Source organism: Leptinotarsa decemlineata, unplaced genomic scaffold (assembly GCF_025532065.1).
Source record: "Leptinotarsa decemlineata unplaced genomic scaffold, Ldec_3_MD MMD2_tig00026358_RagTag_RagTag, whole genome shotgun sequence".
NCBI classification, from domain to species: Eukaryota; Metazoa; Arthropoda; class Insecta; order Coleoptera; family Chrysomelidae; genus Leptinotarsa; species Leptinotarsa decemlineata.
The window spans coordinates 525,707-538,041 of NW_027412703.1; the positions used below are offsets into that span (position 1 = coordinate 525,707).

The 12,335-nt window shown below is 37.2% G+C and overlaps 1 protein-coding gene across 4 annotated transcripts in view; it reads left to right on the plus strand.

Annotated features, from left to right (window-relative positions):
• LOC111511904 (uncharacterized) overlaps nucleotides 1–12,105 on the plus strand; it is a 32,350-nt gene extending 20,245 nt beyond the window's left edge. For all 4 annotated transcript variants that reach the window (XM_023167972.2, XM_023167973.2, XM_023167970.2 and 1 more), the window contains exon 2: nucleotides 9,868–12,105. In XM_023167972.2, coding sequence (XP_023023740.2) covers nucleotides 9,903–11,156 — 1,254 coding nt within the window. In that variant the 5' untranslated portion in view covers nucleotides 9,868–9,902 and the 3' untranslated portion in view covers nucleotides 11,157–12,105. The remainder of the gene's footprint in view (nucleotides 1–9,867) is intronic.
• Nucleotides 12,106–12,335: the final 230 nt, after the last annotated feature.

A 12,335-nucleotide genomic window follows, 5' to 3' on the forward strand; every position in this document is an offset into this window, starting at 1 on the left:
TCGGATTTTTCAGGACTGAAATTGTTTCAGGAAAAAAGTGTAACCCCAGTAAGTTGGTAGTCCTGATCACGAATCTGAAGGAATTTTGAGCCTATTTTGTCCCCTAATATGTTTTACCGTAAAAATGGGGTGTTTCATCGCGAGTGGCGGACAGTGTATATCACTTTGGCCAACCCCATTCAGGTGGTAGGTGCATTTTGAGCATTTCCATCAGTCCTGAAAGTTTCATCGTTCAACCTCGAATATTACGGAATATACGGGGGTGTTTCCATAAGAAGTGAGACAAATTCGGATTTTTCAGAACTGGAATTTTTTCAGGAAAAAAGTGTGATCGTAGTAAGTTGGTAGTCCTGATTACGAATCTGAAGGAATTTTGAGCCTATTTTGCCCCCTAATATGTTTTACCGTAAAAATGGAGTGTTCCATCGCGAGTGGCGGACAGTGTATATCACTTTGGCCAACCCCATTCAGGTGGTAGGTGCATTTTAAGCATTTCCATCAGTCCTGAGACTGAGACATCGTTCTACCGGAAGATACGGGGGTGTTTCCATAAGAAGTGAGACAAATTCGGATTTTTCAGGACTGAAATTGTTTCAGGAAAAAAGTGTGATCGTAATAAGTTGGTAGTCCTGATCACGAATCTGAAGGAATTTTGAGCCTATTTTGCCCCCTAATATGTTTTACCGTAAAAATGGAGTGTTCCATCGCGAGTGGCGGACAGTGTATATCACTTTGGCCAACCCCTTTCAGGTGGTAGGTGCATTTTGAGTATTTCCATCAGTCCTGAGAGTTTCATCGTTCCACCTCGAATAACACGGAAGATACGGGGGTGTTTCCATAAGAAGTGAGACAAATTCGGATTTTTCAGGACTGAAATTGTTTTAGGAGAAAAGTGTAATCCTAGTAAGTTGGTAGTCCTGATCACGAATCTGAAGGAATTTTGAGCCTATTTTGCCCCCTAATATGTTTTATCGTAAAAATGGAGTGTTCCATCGCGAGTGGCGGACAGTGTATATCACTTTGGCCAACCCCATTCAGGGGTTGGCCAGGTGGTAGGTGCATTTTAAGCATTTCCATCAGTCCAGAGAGTTTCATCGTACTACCTCGAATATTACGGAAGATTCGGGGGTGTTTCCATGAGAAGTGAGACACACTGTATAAGGGCTAATGTAATGAACCATCGTTAGTTTATTGTATGAGTTTGAAAATGTCCGCACAGGACGAAACTGCAGTAACGTTAGTTACAAATAAAAGTGGTGAAAACATAGAAAGTTTCATTTTTCTGTTCTTCATTATGATTTTCTACCACGTAGTAACGGCTACATCCACAGCGGTATAAGCTTGCAAATCTACTCTTCTCCTGTCGAAGGCATCAAGCAGACTATCTATTAGGACCAACCACAGAAGGGGAGATAGTACCCCAGCTTGGAATCTGCCTCTGATGACTCTGAAGCTAATGGCCTCGCCTTAGTCGTAGTTGCAGTTCTGTTTACCAACATGGCATTAAATCAGCTAGTTATGGTCGATTCTATACCTTTCCTAGCCAGAGATGATCTATAGATTTAGGTAGTGCATTGTCAAATGCTCCTTCAATATCAAGAAATACAGCAATACAATAACCACAATTTCCTTGTTGTCAAGGGATTGGAAAATTTTCTCTACAAAGTTGTTTAATGCTAAATCTGTAGATTTGCCGGATTGATAAGTATACTGGTGATTATTCAGGATGATGTATATAATGCTACCCTCTTGATGTGTCCGTCCAGTATCCTCTCAAGTCCTTTCAACAGAAAGAATGTAAGGCTGATTGGTCGTACCAATTTAGGGTGTGGGTCTCTCTGACCAACTTTAGGTATATACAGTGTGTCCAAGATAAGCATCCTAAGCATGGGAATCTCAGTACCTGTTGGAGATACAGCTTAGGTTAAATTAGGAAAAAGTTGTGTTCTTTAAAGCTTATTTACATGCCGTTTAGAAACTTGAAGAATTTTCATGGCCTGCTGAGATATTTGGGAAAAACGAGAATTTGACAATATCAATTTTATTTTTTCTGACTTTATTTGAAAAGATATCAAAAAACGAATAACACTTTTTCATTGGCACTTTCAAGGTACTACACGATGGTATTTTTAGTTTTTATATCCGACGTTTCGTTTTCAAAAAACCATCATCAACTTTATTTTTTTAAATAGCCCGAAAAAAAAGTACACCCTGTATCTGATTCCATTTTTAATTACGAATTCAACGATGTAACACATGCCATTGTTTTCTTTTCAGTTTAAGGGAAAATTGCATTTTTTCTATTTTTAAAGTGTATTTTTAAGTAGGTTAATAATGATTTTTTTAAAGTAATGAAAACAACAAAGAAATTAACGCATTTTTTATTTAATTCAAAGGAGGTGTTCAAACAGGTTTCCGTTATTTTCCAAACATAAGTATGATCTTCTAACTGTAGAACTTAAAACATCACGTTACATCTCTGGTGTAATACTGTTAAATGCAACAGTTACACATTCTCGTAACTGCTGTTCAGTTTCAAAAGAATGTTGGTGAACCCGGTTTTTAACAAAACCCCATATGAAGAAGTCCAGAGGAGTTAAGTCAGGGGATCGCGCTGGCCAAGACACTTCACTAAAGGTTCCAATCCACCTTCCAGGAAATCGCTGCGAAAGATACTCTCGAACTTGTCTAGAATTATGTGCAGGAGCACCGTCTTGTTGAAACTAACAGTTATTGACCTGTGCCAGAGGTAAATTATCTAAACAGTCTTCTACATAGTTTTGCAATAAATGATGGTATCGTTCGGCGGTCAAAGAATTATAGTAAAAAAACGGACCTAGTATTTTAGTTCCTAAAATTGCACACCACATATTAAACCCAAAACGTTCTTGATGTCTTGATATTTTCTTAACACGCGGATTTTGCTGAGCCCAGTAATGCGTATTGCGGCGGTTGAAGATACCATTATTAGTGACCATACTTTCGTCGGACCATATTATTTTTGAAGGGAAATTATAATCTTCTTCACACGCGCATGTATACCATTCGCAAAAATTTCGGCGCCGTTCGAAATCCTCTGGTTTAAGTCCTTGGCAAATCCTAAATTTATAGGGGTGATATCTATTTTTACGCAAAATAAATTGAGCTGTGGATTTGGCTACTCCTACATTATTTTCGATTCGCCTAGTTGATATTTCAGGGTTCTCAACAACTGCTTGTAAAACATTATTTTGGGCTTCTTCTGAAGATTCCTTTTTTCGAGATAAAACAGGCTTTTTAAATGAACCATATTCTTTTAAATTTCGAGCCAGCTCTAAGAAAATGGACTTACATGGCTGCTTTCTTTCTGGATATGTATTAAGATACATTGCTGCTGTAATTACAGTATTTTTGTGGCACAAAATGTAGCACGTTAGCATGTCAAACTTTTCTTCATGGCTATAATGCTCACCCGGCATATTCGACGATAATAACACAATATTATCTATTCAACAATAAACAATAATAACGACAACAGTAACAATAACTCTAAAAACAACAACTCGACAAACATGCTAACAACAGCGACAATTACTATTTTATCGTGTAATTAAATAATATTTGACAGGCTCGGTGACAGGTATTTACGTCAAAGCATTTGTTTGCAACGCCTACTTAAAGATTTTTTTTAAAATAGAAAAAATGTAATTTTCCTTTAAACTAAAAAGAAAACAATGGCATGTGATACATCGTTGAATTTGTAATAAAAAATGGAATCAGATACAGGGTGTACTTTTGTTTCGGTTCATATAGAAAAATAAAGTTGATGATGGTTTCTTGAAAACGAAACGTCGGATATAAAATCTAAAAACACCATCGTGAAGTACCTCAAAAGTGCCAATAAAAAAGTTTTATTCGTTTTTTGATATATTTTCAAATAAAGTCAGAAAAAAATAAAATTGATATTGTCAAATTCTGGTTTTTCCCAAATATCTCAGCAGGCCATGAAAATACTTCAAGTTTCTAAACGGTATGTAAATAAGCTTTAAAGAACACAACTTTTTCCTAATTTAACCTAAGCTGTATCTCAACAGGTACTGAGATTCCCATGCTTAGGATCCTTATCTTGGACACCCTGTATATCACCCTGGCTGCCAACGAACTGGGTGGTATATATTTCTACGCCAGGCTAGCTCTATACAATTTTATAAGAATATGTATCTGAGGGGGACTATTTCGAAGAAAACGAAATAGAAATTGGTGAATAAATAAATATTTTTTGAGAAAAATGAAAGTTCACTTTTAGACAAACCGTATATTCATCAGCCTGCACACTATTGGAGTTATATCACATCCGTTTAATCACTCAGAAACAATCATGACCTAGTAGCAGCCCTAATGGATTAGTACTCGTAACTTTCATTGGGAGGCGAAGCGAAAAAGATTACGATTTCTAAAGAAAGGATTTCCATGTTAGCCAACTGTTATCTCACTTCAGTCCGGCAATTATCACGCAAACGTGATATCTGGTTACGATTTAAAACGATGCACGTTCATATTTTACATGAATATTTTGGGTAAATATGGTCTGCATCAGAGTTTTCTTCATAACCATATGTATTATCTTACGTAATAAGTGCGGTTGTAATGGGTTCAGCTGTAATGATTATATGAAAGAACAAATTGCCAGCGACTGCTTGGAAAGCATTATAATGAAAACTATTCCTGATCGAGAGGAAGGAAATGAGAATCCCTCGTTATTAACCATCGTTGTTGCCAATAACATTCGGTCGCAATCTCTTGGGATCTATCAAACGGTGACGAAGATAATACAAGAGAAATTTCAAGTGAAAACACTTTCAATAGGAGTTGCAGAAGAGCTTGAGTCTGTTGAAAACTATGAATATCAGTGGAAAATTGGAAGAATGTATGTCTCAAATTATTACCTCATTTTTCTCGAACAAGAAAATCAAATTACTGATTATTTAGAATATCTCAAAAAATGTGGACTCTTCAATACTCACGCATATTACTTGATGTACATTGAGAATCTGTATTTGAACAGTACCTGGATAGTAAATTATTTGTTTGAAAAATTGTGGGAAAATATGATAGTACAAACAGGTGTATTGGTTTCTGAAAATCCTCAAATATTCAGATTCTATCAACTGAGTCTAGAAACCAGTGATGCATGTGTTTGTGGCTCACAGGCGAACGCTATTTTGATGGATACATGTGAAAACGGTGCGTATTATGAATAATAATGGAGTTATTCGCAGAAATAAATTAAATCTTTAGCGAGAACAACTTTTAATCAAAAATTAATCACTCCCGAAAATATAACCCCCTTCATTTCAAACTTTTGACGATAGTTGACATATTGTTATAATCATCTTCTCCACTGTAAGATACCCCTTCTTTTTTTATTGACCATTTTTCACGTGTTGTGATAACAATTGGTGAAAATAATAGTGCTAATAAGTGTTTAAGCGTTACATAATTATATTTCTACACCGTTCTCAAACTACTCAAAAAATGGGAGACATGGTCGGGCCTTCACGTCGAAAAAGGTAAAACGGTCGGAGTCTCGGTCAGTAAGAGAAAAACAAATTGTACTGCGAGTATTTTACTGTCTTGAAAGAGATCATCAGCCACCAAGAGATGACTTTGTGCATATGTGCTGTAATTCTACGTGTGTACCTCCGAATAACCAACCGGGCATTTCTACATCATTAAGTTCCACAATTACAAAAGATAAATTAGTTGATATGTGCTCTGATTATACCGGTGTACCAAAATCATCGATTTATAAAATACTAAGAGAAGCAGAAATTCATGGGGACGTACAAACGCCAAAAACTAGTAGCGGACGAAAAAAAATCACAGTTGATGAAGAAGCCAAAACCAGTATACGCAGAACTATTCACAGTTTCTTTTTCAGAAATGAGATGCCCACACTACAAACAGTTCTGGAGGCACTTAGCGATCATGAATTGGTCCCAAAAATGGGTAAAGAAACTTTTAGGAAACTTGTACACGAAATGAAATTTACGTACGGTAAAGTTGAATGATAGCATGGAGAAGAAACTATCTAAGAAAAATTGACGAATTTCGGAAGCTCAAAAAAAAATTGTACTTCATGGACGAGACATGGGTTAACCAAGGACATACGGTCAAAAAAGTATGGCAGGATGGTAATATAAGAATTGCACGACAAGCCTTTATTGAAGGTTTGTCAGTTGGGTTAAAACAGCCATCTGGAAAAGGTAGTCGTCTGATAGTTACGCATATAGGAAGCGACAGTGGATTTTTACCAAATGGTGAATTAATATTTAAATCTAAGAAAACAGGCGACTATCATGAAGAGATGAATGCGGAGGTGTTTGAAAAATGGTTTGAAGGCATCATTCAACTTGTGGAACCTGGGTCTGTCATCGTCATGGACAATGTCCCATACCATAATCGACATTTAGAACCATTACCGAAAGAATCATGGAAAAAAGCAGCAATTCAGGAATGGGTAATTAATAAGAACATCCAATATAACAAAGATAGTTTAAAGGCAGAACTACTTCAGCTAAGAAAATTACACACAGACAAATATAAAAAATTCGCAGTGGATGAAATGGCGTTAAGTCGTGGAATTACAGTTTTAAGGTTACCACCATACCACTGCGAATTAAACCCGATAGAATTAATCTGGGCGCAAGTAAAAGGATATGTGGCACGAGAAAACAGAACATTTAAAATAGTGGACGTGCAACATCACCTACAAGAAGCTATTCGAACTGTTTCTGCAGAAGACTGGAAGAAATGCATGCAGCATGTTTTAAAAGAGGTGCAAAAAATGTGGGACGTAGACAACCGTATTGAACACAATATTGAACCAATCATAATTCACTTTGATGATAGCGGTAGCAACAGTGACGAATCTGAGGTTGAAGATTAGACGAAAATTTGTACATTTATATTATATTCTATTATCAAAAATTTGTAATTTGTATTTTCTAGTACCCCTGACGATGAGTTTAAGTTACTTGAAAGCTTGAGAATAGTTATAAAGAGTTCACTTATCAATTGCTGCAACCCAATAGTGAAAAAAAGTTATATATATATATATATATATATATATATATATATATATATATATATATATATATTGTGTTTTTTATTAATATTGTTAATTTATTTGGTACCTACTATAATTACCACGATTATTACTCCGTTTTCATAAGGCCCACCTAATGACTACAACGATTAGGTAAATTACGATATTGCAAAGTTTTAATGAAATAAATAAAAAATGTGTATGAATATTTTAACTAATTGTACTAAGAGTTTTTCTTTCATTCTTAACCCTCTCAAAAATTGATAAGCACGCCCCCGATTTGCTGTCAACCGGGCTTACTTCTACTCTCAATCATTATTGGTTTTAGTATAAGATCTTTCAGCTTGATTGGTAAACAGTTGATTTGTACAGATCTTTTCAGCGTTTCTCATACGGTACTAATGAATATTACAACGTTTAAGTAAGGTACTCGCAATTCTGTGGATTTCTAGCAAAATATGAAAAATGAATAACGTTGGTACAGGCATTATACCAAGTTTTTTGAAAATTGGCTGACACGGTTCCCAAAAACCTACATCTGCCAATATTCGAATGGCTCGCTTTTGTAACCTAAAGTTATTGATAGAACCAAGTGACTTTCCCCAAAGAACAATCCCATAACCAATGTGAGAATGAAAAAGCGAATAATAAGTAATTTTAATATATCGAAGCTGGTAATATTTTGAAGTTGTCCTAGAACATAAATAGTGCTGGATAACTTGCTCCTAAGCTGATTTGTATGTTGATGCCAAGATAAAGTATTGTCAAGTGTTATGCCAAGCAATTTCACGCTATCATTTGAGGGGCCTACAGTGGAGAATTTAAGACGTTGTGTCTTATTGGTATTTAATTTCAAATTATTTGTTAGAAACCAAGTATTAGCTTTATTTTCAATGTCTTCCGATATTTCTGTTAGTTTTTTGATACTATTTCCACTGTAGATTAAGGTGGTATCATCAGCATAAAGAATTGTTTCATTTGGCACCATAAAATTGCAGAAATCATTTACGTAGATAATAAAAAGTAAGGACCCAAGGATAGATTCTTGAGGGACTCCATGTACTACAGGTTTGAAGCTAGAAATGATATTATTGCAAGAAACAGCTTGATATCTATTTGTGAGGTACGATTTGATAAGTATTAATGGGAACTCTTTTCACCCCATAATATTGTAATTTTTCAAGTACCAGCGTGTGTGACACGCAGTCAAAAGCCTTAGATAAATCTAAAAGTGTAATGACAGTATAGGATCATCTCTGGCTAGGAAAGGTATATAATCGACCATAACTGGGTGGATCTATGCTATCCTGGTAAACAGAACTGCAACGACGACTCTTCAAAGCTCGGCCATTAGGTTCAAGGTCACAGAGGCTGCCCTCAAGGTGGGGTAGTATCTCCCCTTTCTGTGGGCGCTCCTCCTGCTTGATGTCTTCCTCAGAAGGAAAATAGATATGCAAGCTTATGCAGATGACCTTGTCATCTTGGCAAGGTCCATGTCGGAAAGGGTAGCTTGTAATATTCTACAATGTACGTTGGATGTTGCTCACAGTTGGTGCTTGAGGGAGCAGATTTCTATGATAACCCTCTTCACCAGGAGAAGAAAATTGGACGATCTAACGCCACTTTCCCTCAATGGTGAAGTCATTTAATTTGGAACGGAGGTGAAATATCTTGGCATTGCCCTTGATAAAAGACTTACCTGGAACGCTCACTTGGAAAAAGTTGTACACAAAGTCAGGCTGTCCCTATGGACATGTCGAAGGATTTGTGGTAAAACTTGGGGTTTAGGTTCCAAGCAAATCCATTGGATTCATGTGATGATTTTCAGAACAATGATCACTTATGGTGCAATTGCCTGGTGGCCGAAGGCTTTACAGAAAATGGCCCAGGCCAAGCACTCTGGCACACTGGCACACCGGCAGCGGTCTCTCCAAATTTTTCTGAAGAGAGATGCTAGATGGACTACTTATATACTTGTGCACAAAACAATTTAATGCAGAGTGTAACAGACTGTTGGCTGGCATTGGAAGTCACAGCATTCTGGAAGTGACCTCCAACCGTCAACTACGAACTGTCCCTGATTAGAGGTGCCTACATTCCCCGGGAGAAGGAAATATCAAAAGCAGATAGTTGTTGGTTAACAGATGGATCAAAAACACCTACCAGTTCTGGTGCAGGTGTTCTCAGTCACAGACCCAGGACAGAGATATCAACCTGCCTAGAAACCTATGCGACTGTATTTCAAGCGGAAATGTACGCTATTGAATCGTGTGCCGAGATATTGGAAGAATCTAACCTCATACACAATTTAATAAAAATATTCTCGAACAGTCAAGCGGCTTTGGAAGTTCTTGATTCCTACGGAGCAACGTCTAAATTGGTAGCAAATTGCTAAAAACGACTCTCCCGATGGAAAGACTCAACATAATGTATCTGTTTTGGATTCCTGGCCATACTAGCCTGAAAGGCAATGAGGATTTAGGCTTTGCCAAACAAATATTGAACACCTGGATGGCAAGAATATCTATGGACTTCTGCAAGAATTTCCCAGGATTGGCTGGCGTTTATTTACCCTCCGAATTGATACCAAATAGTTGTTGGAGTACAGTAGGAATGAACTAAGATGTCTAACAAGCCTTCTTACAGGTCACTGCCATTTGAATCTAACCTAACCTATCCTAATAGTAATAATAAATAAAACGTTTTTGGGCTTCAATGAGCAGTAATATCAATTTTTTTGTGTTATATCGCATAATATACTGTTACTATAACTTTTCCAGGTCGAACCTCCAATAGTAAAAACAAGTACTCTCAAATGGATATAGGAAACACTTTCGAGAACTGTACAGTGAACGTCATAGCGAAACCTTACCCTCCCTTCGTTACTAGCGACGGAAGTGGCTTTGAAATAGAAGTTCTAAAAACCGTTGGGTCCATTTTGAATATTAACTTCAATATAACAATGAGTAAAGATAGTGTCGACAGTTGGGGTGATAAGCTTGGAAATTCTTGGACAGGGAATCTGAATTTAGTTCACGAAAAATTATATTTAGGAATTGGAAACCTTGATACAAACATTGAACTTCTGAGAGACTTTGATTTCTCCCAATTTTACCACATGGAACCTTTGGTATACGTGGTTCCCGCTGCTAAATTCGTACCAAAATGGAGAGTACTTTCGGCGATATTCACTATAGAAATGTGGGCTATATGTTTTGCTGTTTTGATTATATTCGGCTTCATTTTCTACTGTACTTCTAGATCGAAAGGTATTACCAGAATTCAAGACCCCTTGCTGTATTCTCTACAGGTAATAATAGGTCACGCCGTAGACAGACATCCTGTACATGATATACAGCGAATATTCTTTGTCAGTTTGAGTATATTCAGTATAATACTTTCATCAATTTACACATGCTCTTTGATATATTACCTGAAAAACCCGATTAAGCAGCATCAAATCAAATCTTCACAAGAAATATTCGACGTATTTGGAAATATGAGATACACTGTAGGTGGAATAGCAAAATACAGAATGCTGTATAACGTGTCATACTCAGATGAGATACAAAAAATATTCGAAACATATGAAACAATCTCAGAAGAAAACGAAACGGTGGAATACTGGCTAAATTTAGTCAGCAATAGAGAAGACCTCTGGACTATATCTAGTGAGTTTTTTGTCAAATATCTTCTTGCCCTCAACAGTAACTCAACTACCTACCCAGATGGCCAACCTAAACTCTTTCCTCTACACCAACAGTTATTATCGTATCCCGTAAGCCTCATTATGAGAAAAGGCCACCCACTGTTGAGAAAAATCAACCCTGTGATTACAAGATTACTTTGTGGAGGACTCGTAATAAAATTCTGTGAGAAATATTTGAGTGAAATTGGCAAGGACGACTCAATGGATAATATGCAAAATACAACTCCGTTTGAAGCTTTGTCATTGGAACATTTACAGGGAGCCTTCGCCATCCTCACAATCGGATATGTTTCAGGAGGTATAACGATGTTGCTGGAATTTTTCATGAAAACATTTTTAGCTGAATATATAAAGATCTAGTGTGGAGGACAGTAGATGAACAAAGCGACTTCTGGCCCACTTCAAGGTCGCACGTCGGACCCTCTTGGGACTCCGTCTCATCCCTCGGACCCTCTTGGGACTCCGCCTCACCCCTCGGGCCCCCTTGTCACGTACTAGTCACGTGTTCCAAGTGGTCATCGGCAGCTGAGTGAAATTAAATCGAAAAAAAACTTATGGGTGTGATAATTGAACCCAGATCGTCGGCGTGGTAGACGTTGTCCTTAGCCTCAACACCAACGTGCAATATTGGGAGAAATTGCGAATTGTTGATATTTATAGCGGTTGTTTTTTGTCGGGACAGACATTGTAGAAGACAGAGAAATATCCTTAGATTTGGGGAAGAGTTGATGGTTCATAAAAAGGTGTGTTTGTAAGCATGAGAGAGACACGTGTGACATAATCGATGCAAAGAGAGATGGAGATGGTATCGAGGTGATACGCCGCCGAAGCAAGCATGACAGGTTCAGTGTTGTCGGTTGAAAAATAAATAGTTGTTTATGAGGCGATGTAGCATTTGAAGTGTTGCTGGTTCCAAATTGAGCATGAAGGTGTAGGAATACGACTCGATAAAAATTGTATATTGAAAGCGCGAAAGTCATATATTAATAATGATAAATGATTAATCAGATTGAAGAAAAAATATGGCGGCAATGTTACGGACTACTAGGACCACGTGACTGGTATGTGACAAGTATCCCAAGGGAGGCCACGCTCTTTGTATCTCTCCGATACTAATTTCATCCTTCTCTGCACCGATTACGTCACACCTTTCTCTCTTCTACTCACTAAAGTCTCTCCGAAATATTTGCCAACGATGCGCGACTTTGAAGGGGACCAGAAGTCGCTTTGTTCATCTACTGAGGACAAAATTTGATTCAATAACTGTCGAAATTAATAAAAAGTGAACATATGGAAGCTGAATTTTATTTCCTTTTAAACGGTATAAAAGCTGTCTCTGAAGCAAAATGTAATATCGTTCACAAAATATCAAGAGAAGATGATCCCACCAGGAAAGATAATGAGCAGAGTGACCAAAAAATAAGATTTGAAGTATTGAACTCTGCTTGAAATCCTCGCTTCTCATTTTCAATATTTTTTTAGCTGATACCGCTATTGCTATATCGGAAACGGTTGGTCCTACAAGAACGGTTACATGGA